Source organism: Nesoenas mayeri, assembly GCF_963082525.1.
Source record: "Nesoenas mayeri genome assembly, chromosome: 14".
Lineage (NCBI taxonomy): Eukaryota > Metazoa > Chordata > Aves > Columbiformes > Columbidae > Nesoenas > Nesoenas mayeri.
Window position 1 is genome coordinate 6,731,461 of NC_137556.1, and position 20,024 is coordinate 6,751,484.

At 44.2% G+C, this 20,024-nt stretch overlaps 1 protein-coding gene across 2 annotated transcripts in view; it reads left to right on the forward strand.

Annotated features, from left to right (window-relative positions):
- The window catches only part of GLRA1 (glycine receptor alpha 1), a gene marked incomplete at both ends in the record, with an annotated part of 35,739 nt that overhangs the window by 8,318 nt on the left and 7,397 nt on the right, over window positions 1-20,024 (forward strand). For both annotated transcript variants that reach the window (XM_080353181.1, XM_080353182.1), the window contains 3 exons: window positions 6,683-6,813; window positions 9,453-9,520; window positions 19,599-19,822. In XM_080353181.1, the coding sequence (XP_080209307.1) occupies window positions 6,683-6,813; window positions 9,453-9,520; window positions 19,599-19,822 (423 nt within the window). The remainder of the gene's footprint in view (window positions 1-6,682; window positions 6,814-9,452; window positions 9,521-19,598; window positions 19,823-20,024) is intronic.

The window sequence follows — 20,024 nt, forward strand, 5'->3', positions numbered from 1 at the left end:
TGCAAGAACGTAGCAGTGGAGCAGAGAGACATTGCAATGCTGCAGTCTGAAAAAGAGATTTTTCTCCAAAAAAAGTTGTTGCGTCTTTCCCTGAATGGGAGTGATACAGAGGGTTAATTCCCGGAGGCCCATGGAAAAGTGCCTCCCAGTTCCTCTCCTCCGGTACAGCCATGGGGACCAGTGATAACATGTGTTGTACAGGACCTCTGAGAGCATTTTGGGATCCTCTGGATTAAAACTTTAACTGATTACATCCTGCGACTACTGCAATGCAGTTACTTCTGGTGCAAAAGCTAGAATTGGTTTAAACAGCTCACAGCAACAGAGCACAACCACCCAGGACAGAGAGAGCAATGTTCTACAAGCCTACTTTTTCTTTCCTGTCCCCCTCCTCCCATCATTAATTGGGATAAATAATAGCAAATTGCCCAGTTCTTTCTCAGGGTGAAATCTCTTTCAAGAGGTTCTTGAATTCTGTATTTCACCAGTCTTGCTGTACACCATTATTTTTCTATCCTGTCCCAACATCTGGTCTGCTCCATGCTTCAGTTGCGTAAGCTCTCAGCTGAAGTAAGAAAACAAGCAAGTCCAAATTTCCCCTGCACCTCCAAGAACTGGCTTTGCAAATTCACCCCGTAGCATGCCGCACATCTGCACTGCATGGACTGCAATCACCAGCAGCTGAGCACGACCACAGGGATTGCAACCAGCACACCTGTAACACTCTGAGCTCCTTCTACTCTGCACCATGTCAGGCCAAAAACATAGCATCAGGGCTCTCTTCTCCCCAAAAACCTCCACTCTTCTTTTATCCTATCCATCTCTACTGCTGCAGGCCAGAAATTCAGACAACATGACAGAAAAAAGCATGTGGACAATGAGTTTCATCCTTTTTAATTGAATTGCATATCAATATTGATTGTGCTATTCATTTCGATAGTAAATCTAATCATTTTTTTAAAAGTCTGCTTGCAGTCTCTGCCAAGCCTTCCCAGGCCAGCATCTGGCAGCATTTCCTGCAAGATAACATGCTGATGCGCAGTCAGAAATAAGAGTCTGGGAACAGAGTTCAGGGCTGTCCCTTTCCACCAGGAAAATGTCTCATCTGTCTGTCCTCTCTCGGGCTGCTGAGGACAAGATGGAGATGGGCAATCCCAGCATCAGCAGAGACTGAGTCCAGGCTGAGCTCTGCTGAGCTCCAACCTCTGCTCAGGGGCTTCTGTGCCCAAGAGGCATCTCAGGAACCAGGGAGGTGGTTCAGGAAACCCAGACGAGCAGAGCAGGGGGAAAGTCACCATGGATGACATGATGCATTTCTGCATCCAACCATCTGACATTCTCTTTGTGACTGTGGTGGCAATTGCTGGTGGCAATAAAACCATGCTAGTGAATTCTCTTGTGTCCGTAAGACCCCACATTGCTCTAGGAAGGCCCGGCTTTGAAGGGAATGGTAGAAACAGTTACAATGGTCACCTCAGCTTGACTCAAAGACCTGACAGATATTCGTCTCTCCTGGTATACCTGCTTACGAAAACATCACATTTGCATTACAAATGTGTGAGCCAGCTCACCTGAACACCACTCCAAACATATCCTTGCCAAGCTTTCTGGCTTATGCTGTGTTTCAAAAATAAAAACAAACAAACCACTTCAGAAACCTTTGCTAGGCAGCACTGAACCAGAGTGAGTGATCAGGTATCTTCTGTTTCCCCAGCCTGCAGAGAGCCCAACCAGAGCAATAAACCCAGTGCTGTTCTCTTGAGCCACTGACGTTGCACCAATTTACCTTCCCAGGGATCTGAGCCTTCCACACTTTGCAGAGATATATTTCCTCTGCAAACACTTGTTTTGCAACAGTTTGTGTTTCTGCTGCCAGGCATTATTTTTTACCCTCAGAATTAATGATTAACAATTAGATTATTTGACAGGGGAATAGAGGCCCTGTGCTAATTAAATTCCTTCATCTCTCCTCTTCACAAAGGAATTTTAAAAAATATTTTTCTGTATCAGCATTCAACCAGAACAGGCCAGTTTGTGATGTTGAATTTAATTAGATGGACAACCATGGGCACAGCCAAAAGAAAAAAAAATAAAGGCATTAAAATATCGCACAAGGGCCATACGAATGGAGGGAGGAAAAGGAAACGGCTAACTGGGGAGCTGGGAACCAAGCAAACTGACTCATCCTGACTGCAGAAGAGCCCCTTTCTAAACAAAATAACTTCTTATGAAACTACAGGATCTGTTTTGCTGAAACAAAATAATGCAGACCGGGCAAACAGTGTCTGTATAGGCTGTGAGAAACCAGTAATAGGTGTCCTGCCAGACCCGACTGCTCCATTTTAAGGAGTGCATTTCTCAGATATCCTGAGCAGCTCGGCCATTCATCTCCACCAGCTTTCGCCCTCACATGCCTGCTGATGGGCTGGATCTCCAGGGTGCTTGGTGGTATCTGCTTACATGCCAGCATTAATATCACAAAAGGTTATGCTAATTCATTGACCCTTTGAAGAGATCCTTTCCATTGTTGTTGCTGTGATCACTGCCTGACGGCACTTTCTGAGCCACATACACTAGGGGCTACACCATCGTAAATAAGACACTGTCTGTCTGCTATTAAAATGCACCAGGATGCTCTCAGCTCAGACACTCTTGCACCAATGCAAACTACATCCTCCATGTTTTTGTTACATGTTTTGCCTCTGTGTTTGTTTGGAGAATAAATTTTCTCTCTGAACAACACAACAACCCACTCTAAATTTCTAGCTCTCTTCTATCATCAATAATTTTCAAATCACTTGGCAATTTCCCTCTCCTTGTCTCTTCTGGGCCAAGAGATGAGCAGTGCTACGGGACTTTGAAAGAGTGCTTCTTTAAGAACCAAGGGATGAAGAAAATCCCAGAAAGCCCCCAAGGCAGCACACACAGCAATAACTCAGATAGACTTGGAAGAGAGCAGAAGCTGAGGGCATTTTTGGATGTTGCCTGAGCTCAACCACCATAGTGAAACTCAATTATCACAACCAGAGTGACTATTTCAGAGTTGTGTTAGATGCAATCCATCCCTTCAAAGCATGATGAGATGGGCCAGCCTCCCTGTAGCCCCCAGAGCTGTTTTCTACTATTACTCTTGAGTCAGAGAGTAGATATCCGCCTGCTGCCCACAGAGCCTGCTGCGGGAAGGGCTTTGCTATCCACTCACCCTCTTCTTTCTTGCCTTTTCTTCTTAAATCTAGAGGGGAAGTTGTTACCAGCTAGTTTTAGGAAAGCATTTAGTAACCAAATAGAAACTGGAAGAAACCCAGAACTCATCATTCCTAGGTCACCTGGGTAACAACACACAGCAGCCAAACAGAGTTTCTAAAACATAGAATCACAGAGTGGTTGGGGTTGGAAGGGAACTCTAGAGATCATCTGGTCCAACCCACCTGCTAAAGCAGGTTCACCAGAGCAGATCTCACAGGAATGTGTCCAGGTGCGTTTTGAATGTCTACAGAGAAGGAGACTCCACAACCTCTCTGGGCAGCCTGTTCCAAGGCCTCTGGCACCTCAAAGTAAAAGTTTCTCCTCGTATTCAGATGGAACCTCCTGTGCTTCAGCCTGTGCCCATTGTCCCTCATCCTATCACTGGGCACCACTGAAAGGAGTCTGGTCCATCCTTTTGACATCCACCATTGAGATATTTATAAACATTAATTATATCCCCTCTTAGCCTTCTCTTCTCCAGGCTGAACAGACCCAGTTCTCTGAGTCTTTCCTCATAAGGAAGATGCTCCAAACACACAGCAGAAGGCATGAAACCATAATGATAGTTTCAGCGCATCCCCAAAGGTGCTCACAGAAACTACTCATAGGGATGGGCATGAAGCTGCAGAAAGCAGTGGGGCTGTGGTCCTCTCCCAGATGCTTTTGGGAATCATTTGTCTTAGGTACATCCTTCCATGTAGGAACCAAGCCCACGAAATTCATTTACTTGTAACTTTGAAGCAGAAAGAATCAGAAAATGACACCCAAGAAATACCAGGAGATTCACTCATTGTAAGTGGAGGGAACATATTCAGCATGGGCTTTTGCACTGGATCTATGGAAAATCCAAATGCTGGTTTCTGTGCTTTTCCACCTATTTTTTTTTTTTTTTTTAAATGAATGCCAGCAGAATTGCATTTTCTAATTATCTTTTTGCACTTAAAGCTTATTAGGTTTGTATTGCCTCTTCCCCTCTCCACCCAGGCCCCCACTTTTCCCACTTCCATATACTGCCTCCAGTCTACAGTTAATGAGAAGAAATCAGTGTATTGCACTATCTGGCATCTTGCTGCTGAAGTGGCAGGAGTCTTCGGTTACCAAGTCATTTGCTGCTTAATTGAAATCTTTTCTCTAGACTCATTGCCATGCAGACACTCTATTGGAATGCAAGTAGTCAAGCCCAGTATTGATTGTCCTCCCACTCCCAGCTTTCTTCCTCTGAGTTTGCAAATCTACTGCATCCTATTAGCCTCTTTAAAAAACAGGATAAAAAAAAATAAAAGCCATCACCCATTCTACAACTCCATTTACCCCTGAAACACACTTGTTTGTCTTTGCATAGCTTGTTAGAGCAGAAGGCAAGAAATGGCGGGTGGCTATAGTAAAAGCTAGATATGCATTTTGTCACATCATCTCCAAGCATCAGCACACATCAGCCAGTTCAGATGAGGTCCTATCTGGAAGCGGATTGTGAAGATATAAAGGGTAAATTAAATCCTAGTTTTAGACTCTCACTAGAAGTGATCTGAAGTTTCTCTCAACTCTTCATTGCAGAAGTTAAACAATTTTTCACAGTTAAAACCTAGCAACCAGAGAATCCTAATGCAGTTTTAGGTTGCAGAAGCAGCCAGACTGCAGTTGTGAGTTTGCAAAACTGAAAACAGGCTTGGCAAGCTATTGCTGCCAACAGTAGGAAAGAGACTCAGTTCAATACAGGTCACTACAGACTCACAACTTTGAAACTATGGCATCCGAGCCTTTCTGAATTCCGCCCATTTTTTAAGTCCCCAGAGAACTCTGTCATTCGAAATGCTCTTGTCAAGGCCTTGTCTAGATAACACTTGTGTCTAGAGTCTCAGCTCAACCTTGCATTGTATGAAGAGGTCTTTCAGGGCTGAGTCATGTGAACACCATACGATGTAACTGTCCTGAAGCTCTTCCCAATAGATTTTGCATCAGTATTTAGTACTGCTCTTCTGAAAGACAGCAGGTTTGACTACTGCAGAGTATCTTGAGACAACGTTGAAATGCAAAACTTCCTGAGGTGAGGTCCTTATACTGTGAGAGGACTCTGCGGCATTATTTGTGAGGACAGATGCAGCTACATTGTTTGTGCCGGTTGTTCACATGCTTAGGCCTCTCAGCTGCTCTGCCACAGTGGTTTCTCAAAGTTCCAACACAGCCTTTGTACTTAAAAATCAAAAAAAGTCAGGTTTTCAAAGGGTGAAGCAATGGGTCCCACTTCCCCCTAAGCAGCTTTCTTTGGCATATTATACATTTGTATTGCAGTACTGCCCGTGGGCTTCAACCAGCATCAGGCATCTGAAGCTACAGGCAGAGACAGCTCTTGCCATAAGCACATTGCATGTCACCTATAGTTTTGGGCTTGGGTATTTTTGTTCAGTTCGTTTTGGTTTCTGTTCCCTATGCCACTAATCTAGGCAATTTTACAACACATTTTCAGCCTGGGAACAGATTTGTGTTCATGCAGAAGCCATATAACCATAGGAAAGGAACTGAAGTGCCTATTTCTGTCTTAGAAATCAAACCTTCCTGCAAAGTTCAGAATGAGCACCTAGTACCGTAGGTCTCTAGTTCCTGTGTAAATGGCAACAACAGAGACTTCTTAAGCCCAAATCATTGCCCTGCAGATCTTGTGGACTCCTGTAGAGTCAGAAGGTATGTTGCCAGCCTTAGATTTTTGTCTTCTACAGCTAGATGGGTAATTTCATTCTTTCTGCCCCAGAAGCCATAGAGGTCCCTAAAATATTTCATTTCTTTTCATCCTCAGCCCAACATGAGTATCATTTCAGACACCTCCAGACACCTCCCAGTTCAGAGACCAAGTTGCTGTATTCAACTCAGACTCCTGCATTGCAGGTACCAATAGCAAATGCTGGACTGACCAGCAAGTGGGAAGCAAAAATACATCTATGCCCTACAGTCCCAAAGGCTCTGCAGGAGCTATGCAATCACATGACACTCATTTAAGCCTCAAATCCAGATTGCTCTGATTCTACCTGCCTTTTGGAAAATTAGGCTGTCAGACAACCAAATACGCTCCTTGCTATTTGCCATGTAATTAAGCAGTAATTGCTGCCCAAGGCTAATCTCAGAGTATATTTTTCCTGTGGAGCTCAGTGCTAGAGTTCACATTTGTAATTTAGTGGCATGCCAAGGAGATATACCTAAACTCACAAAAGGATTTTCTCCACTCATCATCTCTCTTCTACTTTGGTGGCAGCTGAGATTCTGTATTCAGAGATGTTTGGGCTGGGCAAACAAATTAGCAGAGACCAGCCTCATTAGGAATTCACATGAGCACCCATCCTGTCTCACAACGGGAACGAGATGCTGACTGCTCAGTTTCTGGACCCCAAACCCTCCTCAGAATGGAATGTACACTAAAACCTCCACTTTCTTTCTACTCACACAGCCTGGCAGCCTCCAAAGAAGCTGAAGCAGCAGCACGATCTGCCCCCAAGCCCATGTCTCCTTCCGACTTCTTGGATAAGTTGATGGGGCGAACTTCAGGATATGATGCCAGGATCAGGCCAAATTTTAAAGGTATGAAAAACCCCTTGCTTTCTCACCTTTGTTTCATTTTGGGATCAAAAACTGCATGCAATTCTCATTAATGCCTTCCTAACTGTATATACTTGAACTGTCTTTGTGTTCATATGAAATATGTATGATAATGAGAGATTTGGCACATTGATCCCTTGTAGATGTCTGGAAAGGCATCTGATTTCCACTCAAGATGTAAACAAGCTTGCAATACCTTTACTAAGAGATAGAAATCGGACCTGCCCCCTCTCAGCCAGTGTCCAGCCCATTTGAATGTGTATTTCTTTCCTGCCACCAATTCCTCCTCACCCCAAGTGTCACAAGCAATGCTAAGACAGGGCTCCCAGGACCCATTAATTATACTGGTAACGCTTGCCATCCAGCTTCAAGTAATAAGCTCTATGCTAGGTTTTTAAACCCAAATATAGGTGAGAAGGTTAAGTCCTAGCAATCAAATAGGCAGCAGAAAACACTACTGTTTTTATCCAAACCACAAAGAGTTAAAAATAAACCCTGTAAACATTCCTACCTCTAAATTATGCACACACACAAAAGAAATTAAACTTTAATATTTAATGAAATGTATACATTATCTTCCTGCTGAAGGCAGCTGTATTGCATTTTTATTTGAGATAATTTAATTTTGGTTTTATTTCAATGAACTACACCTTCCCCACAGGGCAGTTTTGCTGGCTTAGCCTCCCACATATAAATCAGGCTCCAATTTATATGGGAGGCATAGGAGGTGTTTTACAGAGCTTGGGGTTGTAGCTCTCAAAGCATGCCATTTAAATTAACTGTAGTAACTCATAAGGGCATTTTAATGGCTTAGATCTGAATGAAAATAATACCAAAGATCCATATCAGATTGATTTTTGGGGAGGGGAATATTAACAAAAAGAAGATTGCAGCTTTTCCATAAAAGCTGGAGATCCACTTTCTGAGAATAAAGCAGCAACATTTGGGCCTTGGTTTAAGTTGGAGGATGAAGTCAATAACCTGGGCAGGGCAGAGCTGAACCCAGCAGATGTGGGACAAGGGTCCTCTTGCCCAGGCTGCACACATAACCCTGCTGCTGGAATACTATATTCCTTCACAGCTGCAGAGTTGGCACATTTCAGCAGTAGGTGGGGAAGTTTCTAGAGCCTCACACAAGCTAAAAAAATCAAAACAAACAACAACAACAACCCAACAAACACACCAAAAACCTTGCAAAGTGCTAACAGCTCCTCTTGGATGCAGCAGGAAGAGCATCGTGCCTCAGCAAGGGCTGTGCTGCCCCAAGAGTCATTCATCTTCATGTGTATTGGGCCAACCTCCTCCCATACCCAGCTTAGCCAGAGCATATTAGCACAGGACCAGGATGAATAGGGCCAAAATCTTCAGGGATGAGCACATGCAATCATCCAGGAGGTCAGCTCAGTGTTTTCCTTACACTGTGCCTTCTGGAAGGAGAAGTCACGTGCACACGAACGTTCTGTCTGGTTCATGAAATGGATCCAGAGAAGAAAACTATTACTCCTGAGCTCAAGAGGAGCACTACAGAAGGTTTAAAATGAGTCTGATCAAATGCATACTTTCAGCTGCTGGGTAAACATCACAAGCCTTTTGGATAAAATGAGTTGCTAAAGGAGGAAAAGAAAAAAAGACACCGTTTTGTACCTGATATTTTAGCTCACGCCTGTGTTTAAGAGTCTGAAAGAAGAGCTGCATAGATTCAGCAGGATGTGAGCTGCTGCTATGCTGGCAAATGGCTGTTTGGGAACTAGTTAGACAGAAGCCTGCTCCTCATACCAAGAAACTCCCAGCTATAGAGATGATATAGGTGCAATGGCTGCAATCCTACTCCTGCAGAGGGCAGGCACAAAGTTTCAGACGAGGACAAAACTGGAGAGCAGGAAAGGGAAACAAAGGGGAGAAAAATCAAATTCCAACTGTTACTTAGTAATAAGGAATTTCCACTAATTTCCACACATGAAGAAGTTTGCAGTGATTAGAGGCACAAGCCTCTCCTTAAAGCCATTCCCCACCTCCCAAGTATTTCATTTTGCAGCAGCTGCCAGACTGCAGATGTGGCCTTAGCAGACAAGCATCACTCCCTCAGCAAGGCTGAGCCATCAGGCAGTGTTTGAAATGCAGACACCATCCTGTCTCCATAAAGGATGGGAGAATAATCTAAAAATTCACACTCACCACTCCCACAGATCTTATGTCCCCAGAAGCATCTGTCAGAGGGATGATACGAGATTAATTCCCCCAGTATTGAAAGGGAACCATGGTTCTAGGGGCAGAGTCCTCTGCTCCCTGCCTGGGCTGCCTGTCCCCACCACACACTGGGCAGCACCGGTAGCAGGTGTCAAGATACATGGAAAGTGTCCTGCCTGGCTGTGATTCCTTTTAAACAGTTCACAGAAGAGATATATAAACACTCTCCCAAACAGGGGAACAGACACAAAGCAGGAGCATTGTTTGATGTCAAACTGGCTTCAGAACCAAGACTAAACTAAACCAGGTCACCCAGACCTTATTCCCATATTTGCCCCTTAGTCACACTGTTCCCACAATAGGTTTTAATACTACAGAGTGGAAATACTTTGTCACACAGTGAACCACTGTTCCAATCTCTATTTGTCATGCAGGTCCGCCAGTGAATGTCAGCTGCAACATTTTCATCAACAGCTTTGGGTCGATTGCAGAAACAACGATGGTAAGTTTAAAAAAACCCCAAAATCTCAGCACAGCTGCTCAGCTATTGGCTCAGCCTCATTGCACTCCCAGCAAAGGCAGCAGCACCCTTCTCTTTAGTGTGACCAGAGGAAAATATTGCTTGTAATATTGCCTGTATGTTTCCGAGTTCACCTAAGGTGTGAGTAAATTGATGGTCAGTACACAAGACTCACACTGCATGTAGTTGAAAAATCTGCATCTCTATGAAAACACTGTACAGGACAAGTATAAGGATCAGAACAGGAATCAAATAGCCTTTTCTGAAGACATACCTAAGGCTCCAAGCTCAAAAACAAAGTATTTACAACTGTTTCCAGGTGCATATAAATCCAGAAGTTTGAATCCACACTTTAGTGAAGGGAAATCAGCTGAACTCAAATTCGGTCTGCACCAGATTTCAGATTCCCAAAGATTAAGAGAATCACTAAATGATTATTTTCTTGGAGACATATTTCTGTTAAACAATTATTTTTAATTTAAAAAAAAAAATCAAAACCAATATTTGCAAGTGAAGGCTCACTTCAGACAATATTAGTGAACATTGCTAAAGTCTGTATCTAATTGGCAAGACACTAGGAGCAGAGGATCACTAGAACAGGAGATAATTGCTCCATCTGAAAACTATTAAAGATTGGTTGTGACATAATCAGTGAACAGCAAAGGAAAACTCTGGAGGTACAGTGCCTTTCCTCAGTGCTAATTAATAATCCAGAAATATGGTGTTTAATTACTCTTTGGTAATTATTTTTTCTAGAAAAATGTTGAATGAAGAATGCCAGACTCCAGCTTCAGGTGCTTCATACATTTAAGCAGGATGTTATAGGATTTACATATAGATCACACTATTTGATTTGAAGAAGTTACTTGTCTTGCACACCACCGTCAGCAGAGATCAACAGCTATATACCAGGGGCTGCAAACAGCTATATACCAGGGGCTGCAAACAGCTATATACCAGGGGCTGCAAACAGCTATATACCAGGGGCTGCAAACAGCTATATACCAGGGGCTGCAAACAGCTATATACCAGGGGCTGCAAACAGCTATATACCAGGGGCTGCAAACAGCTATATACCAGGGGCTGCAAACAGCTATATACCAGGGGCTGCAAACAGCTATATACCAGGGGCTGCAAACAGCTATATACCAGGGGCTGCAAACAGCTATATACCAGGGGCTGCAAACAGCTATATACCAGGGGCTGCAAACAGCTATATACCAGGGGCTGCAAACAGCTATATACCAGGGGCTGCAAACAGCTATATACCAGGGGCTGCAAACAGCTATATACCAGGGGCTGCAAACAGCTATATACCAGGGGCTGCAAACAGCTATATACCAGGGGCTGCAAACAGCTATATACCAGGGGCTGCAAACAGCTATATACCAGGGGCTGCAAACAGCTATATACCAGGGGCTGCAAACAGCTATATACCAGGGGCTGCAAACAGCTATATACCAGGGGCTGCAAACAGCTATATACCAGGGGCTGCAAACAGCTATATACCAGGGGCTGCAAACAGCTATATACCAGGGGCTGCAAACAGCTATATACCAGGGGCTGCAAACAGCTATATACCAGGGGCTGCAAACAGCTATATACCAGGGGCTGCAAACAGCTATATACCAGGGGCTGCAAACAGCTATATACCAGGGGCTGCAAACAGCTATATACCAGGGGCTGCAAACAGCTATATACCAGGGGCTGCAAACAGCTATATACCAGGGGCTGCAAACAGCTATATACCAGGGGCTGCAAACAGCTATATACCAGGGGCTGCAAACAGCTATATACCAGGGGCTGCAAACAGCTATATACCAGGGGCTGCAAACAGCTATATACCAGGGGCTGCAAACAGCTATATACCAGGGGCTGCAAACAGCTATATACCAGGGGCTGCAAACAGCTATATACCAGGGGCTGCAAACAGCTATATACCAGGGGCTGCAAACAGCTATATACCAGGGGCTGCAAACAGCTATATACCAGGGGCTGCAAACAGCTATATACCAGGGGCTGCAAACAGCTATATACCAGGGGCTGCAAACAGCTATATACCAGGGGCTGCAAACAGCTATATACCAGGGGCTGCAAACAGCTATATACCAGGGGCTGCAAACAGCTATATACCAGGGGCTGCAAACAGCTATATACCAGGGGCTGCAAACAGCTATATACCAGGGGCTGCAAACAGCTATATACCAGGGGCTGCAAACAGCTATATACCAGGGGCTGCAAACAGCTATATACCAGGGGCTGCAAACAGCTATATACCAGGGGCTGCAAACAGCTATATACCAGGGGCTGCAAACAGCTATATACCAGGGGCTGCAAACAGCTATATACCAGGGGCTGCAAACAGCTATATACCAGGGGCTGCAAACAGCTATATACCAGGGGCTGCAAACAGCTATATACCAGGGGCTGCAAACAGCTATATACCAGGGGCTGCAAACAGCTATATACCAGGGGCTGCAAACAGCTATATACCAGGGGCTGCAAACAGCTATATACCAGGGGCTGCAAACAGCTATATACCAGGGGCTGCAAACAGCTATATACCAGGGGTTGCAAGTCTCTTCTGACACTATGCTATTGTTCTGGAAATGTTTGGGGTTGGGGGCAGTTCAGCTCTAGCAGCAGAGTGGAGAGGCAAAAAAAAAACCCACCACCACACACCTGTTACTCCATCCAAGCATAAAGAAACACATTTCATAGTTGGATTACAACATTTGTCAGAGCTCATAGATGTCAGAGATGAGAAGTGTATTCATGGATTCATCTGTATGTAAAGCAAAAGAGAAGGAACTAGAACCAAAATACATGTCTGTTCCTAATATACTATTTAATTGGATGCCTCCTTCGGTGTTACAGGCAATAAATACTCTGCTCCTACACAATCCAGCAGAGATGATCCACAGCATGCAGGGGAGATGGGCAGGCCCACACAGGACCCTTCACAATGTGCAGAGCACGTTACAATGACATGTTTTTCAATCCATCTGTCCTCCACTGTGAGATGTATTGGAGCAGTCATATCAAGATGCCACAGGATCCCTGCAAGCAGGATGCTCCATAAAATTAACATAGACTAGCATGAGAGAGATGCAGTTCACCTCCAAGGCATGCTGCAGGGACTTGCTGTCCTCTCCAGATGCCACTCATTTCACAGTCTATCTTCCATAGAAAAAATTCCCATGGGAACCCGAGAGCACCCTCTGGGCACATTGCTTTGTCTAGAAATACCCAAGCCAGCTCTGACAAGCTAGTCCAGATGTCAGGCTGATGCAGCATTGCACACAAGCTCGTATAACGCACTTCTTTGGGGACGGCAATTCTGCTTGTAAACGCTGACGAGAACACAAACGACACAGGTACTAAAACATCTAAAAATGTGAGCCTGGCAAGTTGGAGCAGACTTTAGGATTTGCTAACCTGGGATTTAATCTGCAGAGAAGCTGGTCTCTCCCCTCTGAATACAAACAAGCAATCAAAGATCTGTAGAGGGGAAAAGCTTTGTTTGGAGAGAGGCAGTTCAGTGTTTACCGTTAAGAAAGCAGTACTCCATCATACACCCTTGAGATTGATGATGGTAACACTTCCCCAGCTGCTTCACTCACCAAAAGAGAAAGAACAAGACTATGGTTTAAATCACAATAACTAGGCACTCTAAGTCTAGCCAGGTTCAGGTTCCAAGTACTATGTCATCTTATATTTGGTTACTATTGGACTACTACCTGCAAGAGAAGAGTCACAGGGTTTTATGGATAACACACATGCAATTAGAGAAGCCGTTAAAGTATCCCTATAATGGGGCTAGTAGTTCCTACGGAAAAATACCACTATTGCCATCTAAGCTCACGCTACCTGAATCTCACAAATCACAAGGTTACCATGCAGAGGATGAGAGAGATTGGAGGTGAATGCTCACTTACAGTTTGAGGCATCATGAAAGACAGAGGAAGAGGATACAGGAAAATGCAAGAAAACCCCAGGCATTTTATACAGCCACTGCAGTCTACAAACCTCAGAAGTGAAGCTAAGTTGGGACCAAGAGAAGGCACAGACTTCCCAAAGTGGGGAGAAAGCTGATATCTGTTCCATAAATCTTCAAAATGAACAAGGCAAGAAAGAGTCCTAAAAACTCTTGCAAGGCTGGGGGTGGAGGGGGGAAGACAAAGTCATCTACCAAACTGGATTCCCTGGAGCAGAGCTGACTTAGAGCAAGGGAAATGAACTCTTAAGCATCCTGCAGAGCCAAACACCCAATGTAAAAGCCTCTAGCTGTGCACATAATTGATGGGACATTTACATTAGATTGTAGCCCATAGCTTATATCCATCAACTTTGCTTACAATCATTTCTGAGGACAAGGGAATCTGTAACTGGGAACACATCCCTGTGAACCCAGGTGCTTTGAGGGGAAAGATACTGCCACTGACAACAGCCACCTTCCTTCTGTCCCAAAGCATTACTACAGTAGTGCACCCAACAGCAAGGGATTCCAGAGGACAAATGCAAGTTGCATCCAATCTATGTGCTTATTTTCATTAAAAGCACCAAACACCACCACACCCAACCACAAGCCATAAACACCTTCCCCCCCAGCCACATCAGAGTGATAAACCTATAGCAGAGCTACAAATTCTTCATTAAAAAAATGAAATCAGAAGTCAGGCACCTAGAGAGCAACATCTTGGTTTTAAGCTGATCAGTTTCACCAGCTTTGACTTTTCCTCGTAGCTTAGGACAACTAGTAGGATTATCTAAGCATTCGATCTAACAAATTTCCAGCTATAACAGCAAACTTAGAGTTCAGTGATGCGCTTGATACCCCTTCCAATGGAAGCTACAGTTTTATGGATCTCTCACTAGTTTAGGCAGTTGGGAACACTCAATGCTCAAAATGGCTGCTCCGAGTCCCATGTTTTAAGAAGGAGCAAACAAGTGTAAAGGAAAGAAAACCACAAAACAGCCAGCACAGGGTCCTCTAGATAGAGTGTATATATGCAAATTTATTTCTGCTGATTTCATGCCATCTGAAAAGAGCAAACCAAATGTAACCTTCAGGCAACTGCAACAAAGCCACAACTGGTCTCCCAGCATCTCTTAAGGACAAGAGAAGCTGGAGGCTGCAACTGTCCAAATGTTAAATACTTGCTCAGATATATATTTACATGAGCTTTCCAATAAGATAAAAAAATATCCCACAAGACAAACTAAGCAATTCACTCCAGCCTCACAAGCCACAGGGCAGCAGATAGCAAATATGAGTGATGAAGTGTATGGGTCACGTTTAATACTGTATCCACTCAACCCAAGGTCAGTGATAGAAGCAAGTATCAGCACGCAAAGCCTGTAGCAAAGGCTAGGGTTTGAGCCAGTCATTCTTAAAACCAGTCATCAGTCCCACAGAGATGATAAGCATGTATCAAGTCACGCAATGCAAAATGAAAAGGTTTTCACAACATCTCACAGCCTACTGCAGTTTTAATGTTAGACCTGCAGTGTTTTGGCTGTGGGTTGTCTTTGCACTGAGTGAAGGAGGTGGAAAAAAGAAATGAACAAACAAACTACAACCACACCATGAAATGAGACTGTGCAACTCAAATATAAGGACACACCAAAAAACCTAACACAAGCTAAAGAACAAGAGCCTACTACTGAACTCCTAAGCTTGAAACTTAGGATTGTTGCTACTGCCCAGCACCCCCCCCCAGCAGCTCCATCTGCAGTCCAAAGGAATACACTTTCTCCTCCTTTTTTAAGGAGACCCAGAAACACTTTCTGCTTTGGGTTCCAACACAAAAAAAGCCCACACAAACTTATTAAACGCCAGGGTACTGCTCCCACCCCTCACCACATACCTACCTTCCTCAAACAAGCTTTCTCCTCAGCAGCACCTCCAACACGGCTACTAACCTCACAACCTCCTCCCCTTGGCACAGCTGCAGCTTTCACACCAACCTTCAAATTGGCTACAGCCCTGGCAAGGTAACGAGGTCCCTTATTAACCCTTCCAAGGTCTGTTTGCAAAGTGGTGTGGTTGTGGGGTTTTTGTTTGTAGTTTGTTTGTTTTTTCAATCAGCCAGTTTTAATGCTTCTTTGCAGGGCAAGTAGCCTTAAAAATGTTTGTTCATTCTCTTTCTGGAGAGTTAATGCAATGCCAATAAAGGCCCTTGTGTTCTGCTGTCCAGGTGGGATAACAGAATCCCCTCCTGATGGAGTTCAGTCACTCCCCTGTTGTTTTCTCTTTTTTGTCCTATTAGCAAAAAGTAAATCTATCAAAGTGAAGTCTCTCACCAAAACTGTTCCATGTAGAGGTTGGTCTGACAGAACCTCTGAGTCAGGAGCTGAAATTTATTGAGTTTACTGACAGTCCCCACTGCTTTTTCACAGCACCACCTCCAGCCTGCCAGTGCTTTCATCAACTCACTCATCATCAGATGCCAAGACTGGGGTATCCTGGGAAGGAATGGGGTGAAATGATCTTCTGTTTCCTTGGCTCTTTGCAAAGCCACTAAGCAGAATTTCATTCCAGCATTATTGAATTGAACTACTTTGATCACTTTGGTTATTTTCTTCCTGCCCTGTGTCATTTCCCCATTGGGACTAAAATGCTTTTTTTGCCAAATTGCAAAGCTCCTGAACACCTTCACAACACAGAGTTGCTGCTCTCCACTTCTGAGCCTGCACAAGATGATCAGTGCCTGGATGTGGTTGGCATGCAAATGAGGAGTTCAAGTGACAAGGAAATGGAGAAAGAGTTTGTTGGGCTTTTTTTCTGAGTTTGCAGCTCCACTAGAAACCTTTTTTGTTTATTTGAAAGTTCACACCAGAAGTTGGTCCCTTCTGTCTGTCATTTAGGAATAACTGTGGACTTCTTGGTGATGCTAATTAAGATCTCATACAATAGCATGCAGGAGAAACACTGCATATCTCCAGATAGCCAATGAATGAGTGTTGTTTGGCTCATCACCTCTCATTGACTGCAATGCCTAGCCATGAAGCTTTCAACACACAGGGTGCTTTATCTGGTACAGAACACTATAACCTTTATCTCAGGCTATATCAAAGCCACAGACATACCCCATTTGCTTTCCGTGTCTTATACTGGATCCTCGGACAGTGTCCTGTCCAGTTTACTGTCACAGTGCTTGTTTTTACATTTATATACAAGTAAGCATGGACACAAGAAACCTAAAAGGCTGCTCAGCATCTTCAATACCAGAGTGCAATGCAGCTGTCTGTGCTAAGGAAAAAGGCATCTGGGAGGAAACAAGTGTTCTCAGTGGCCAGACCAGGACTGCAGAATAAACCAATTGAGAAGGAAGATCTTCCTAAACATAAACATACACACAGAGGTAAAACACTAATGCCATAAAAGGGCAAAGCCAGAGAATTGCAGTCAGTGCATGTATTATATTTCTTTGTCCTTGTCTTTTTTATATCACAATGTAAATGCTCAGTTGTCTATGTTCCATAATAAAAAACACCCACTGCAAACATTTGTCTCCAAAGGAGACACACCAGAGTTACTCATCATGCTGCTGGATATGCCCTGGATGGAGGTGGTGCAGTCTCTCACACCACACATTCAGAACGTGCCTGGGGACTGTTCTCATGTGAGACATGAGTACAGGACACTTGGTCTCTGGAGATGAGCTGGGAAGAACCTTCTCACAGCCATCTGCTCTGAGAAGTTAATTTTCATTTGGCCTACGAACATGTAATTAAGGTGCTTCATCATGGACGAACACTATGGCAGTCACTCTGTCGATAGCCTCTTATACCTGCCATCGTGGCAATGTAAACCACACTACACCTCTTTTCTCACCCTTTTCTTTCCTTTTGGCAAGTTTTGGAGATGAGGCAGTGAATTTAGTCCAACAACAAAGCTTATCTGTGACAACACAAGCTGTTGTAGAGAGATTGGCTCCCTTTCCCCCTCCCCTTCCAATACTCCATCAGGCTGAGAACACTTCTGGGCAGCTACCACTGAAGTTTCTTCCAAACACAAGTATAATTTGTGTTGTACATGACATAAGCCCCCAACTGGAGCTGACCTGCTAGCATCCAGCGTTATTTGTAGCTGAATAAGCAAAACAACCTTTTGCTTTTTACCTATTAGGTCAGTGACATCGATTTCCCCTGACTGCAGTGGCTGCAGATCTTTACATACAAAAAAGGGAGAACTGAAAGCACACAAATCTGTTCAGGGAGCTGCTGGATGCCATGGGAAGTGGAAAATGAGGGTTGCTTTCTTTTTTCAGGTTTTCATGATGGGGTAGTCCTGCACTAAGACCGTGGTTCCTAGCTGTCCATACCTATTCAGACTTTCCCAAGACACATTATCCAGAATCAACAGAGATGAATAATCAATTCAGCAGGACCCACTAGGACTTCTGAAGGTGACATTCAGAATATCAGGAGAATGAGTGTTACAACTCTTTTTCATGTTCAGAAGTCTGCTCCTTTTAGCATCAAGTCCTTGGTCCATTTGTTGTTGTCACAATCATTAATGCCAATAGCAGCTTCTGTGCTACAAGGATGCAGATGGCACTAAATGAATTGAAACAGATTCTAGACCATGAGCTTGGCTATGAACTACCCCATCCAAAACCACCCAAGACACAATCCTCTCCAAAGCCTCCAGTGTGACTGGACTCCACAAGAGTCTCGTTTTCCTGGACAAGAGGTTGTAGGTTCATAGGCAAGACATCATTTGAGGCAGCAACATCAGAAAGACTGTTTTTCACATGCACGCTTCAGCTCCAGAGCTTTGTGTTCTCCAGATGGAAGTAACAGACCTGATGGCAGAGTCAGGGAGATCCCTTCAGAGGTGCCAAATGCTCTCACTGAAAGAAAGGTCCTAGTGCCTGCAGCAGGTATTAGATACCAGCAAGCGAGTCAGACATGCTCCATTAACTGTCTGTTAATAAAAGTCTTCAAAGTACATTAATATTAAAAAGGCATCAAAAACCCCTTCATCATGGTAGCAACTATTAGTTTGGGCCAGGGCAGTGAAATTGGTTTATTATGTGCTGCTCTTCAGACACAGTCTGCCTCTATACTTAGAAAATGCCAATTAATTTCTGGACATGAAGCTTTTATCCCTCTCCTGATAGCTGGCATGTCCTCTCCCCATTTCAATTTGTTGGCTCACTTTCTTATGTGAAATTCAGCAGAAAAGGGGCATGCAGATCACCCTGGGAAGCTATTGGTCAGACAGGGAGAACAGAAATTGCCTTTAATTATCCAGGACAGCATCTGAGCTCAACCTCAGCAGCCAGCCTTGGCCTGGGGAACTCAGGGGAGCTGTAAGACATGGTCATGAGGCAAATACCATTTTGGATAGTGCTGGGGGACTAGCTTCAATTAAAGGAAATTGCATCCCATAAAATCTGTAGCGTTTATGGCATTTTGACATTAAAGACCAGAGAGCACTCACTTAGGATTAGGAGAGCAGACTTCATGCACATCTCTCCCATCTTCATGTACTCTCATCAAGGACAGCTGTTCCCATCAGTTCATCAGTTACCCTTATATTAGTGGACACACAGGGAATGTCTCTTCTCTGGCCTGCTTGTCTCACTATGCCTGTTCTTTTTACAAATCTGGAACCAGAGATAGTCACAATGCAGAATCATTCAACACTGAAAGGAAATTGGTTTCAAAGTCCTTTCCCCCTTAATCCTCTGCAACAGTCAACTTGCTGACACCAGCCCTTACGACCCCACAGCTGAACATCACTTCTCCAGCCCTGCAGTTCAGACTAGAGGTCTCGACACTTCACACACAGCTGGTGATTGCTGTGACAGAGGGATGGAAGGTTAGGCAGCTGCTTATGCTATGAGATAGCTGTAAGCTACAGAGCTAAAAATAATGACAGCTCCTTGAGCTATTATGCCAAGAAGGCATTGGGAAGCTTGAGAATGTAGGTCTAGACATGGTTTGTTTTCAAGTATGATTTTAGTACTTGTTCCCCAGTTCTCAGGACTTTCGGCCTGCTCTGAGCACTAACTGTGTTTCTTTGCTCCCTGCTTACACCGTGCAGGATTATAGGGTGAACATCTTCCTGCGACAGCAGTGGAATGACCCACGGCTGGCATACAACGAATACCCCGATGACTCTCTGGACCTGGACCCCTCTATGCTGGACTCCATCTGGAAGCCTGATTTGTTCTTTGCTAATGAGAAAGGGGCCCATTTCCATGAGATTACCACAGACAACAAGCTTCTGAGAATCTCCAGAAATGGCAATGTCCTCTACAGCATCAGGTGAGGTGATTCAATGGGGAGAGCTCCACCAAGGTGGAGGAGGGCAAAGCCAAACTCTCATTGTTCAACCTAAAATGAGAACGTAGGAACTTTGAGCAAAGAAAAGAAATTGAGAGGTTGTAAGTGGGAGAGCATCTGATTAACAGCATCATAGCAACGTGGTGGGAAGGAACCTCCAGAGGTCTCCCATGCAACCATCTCC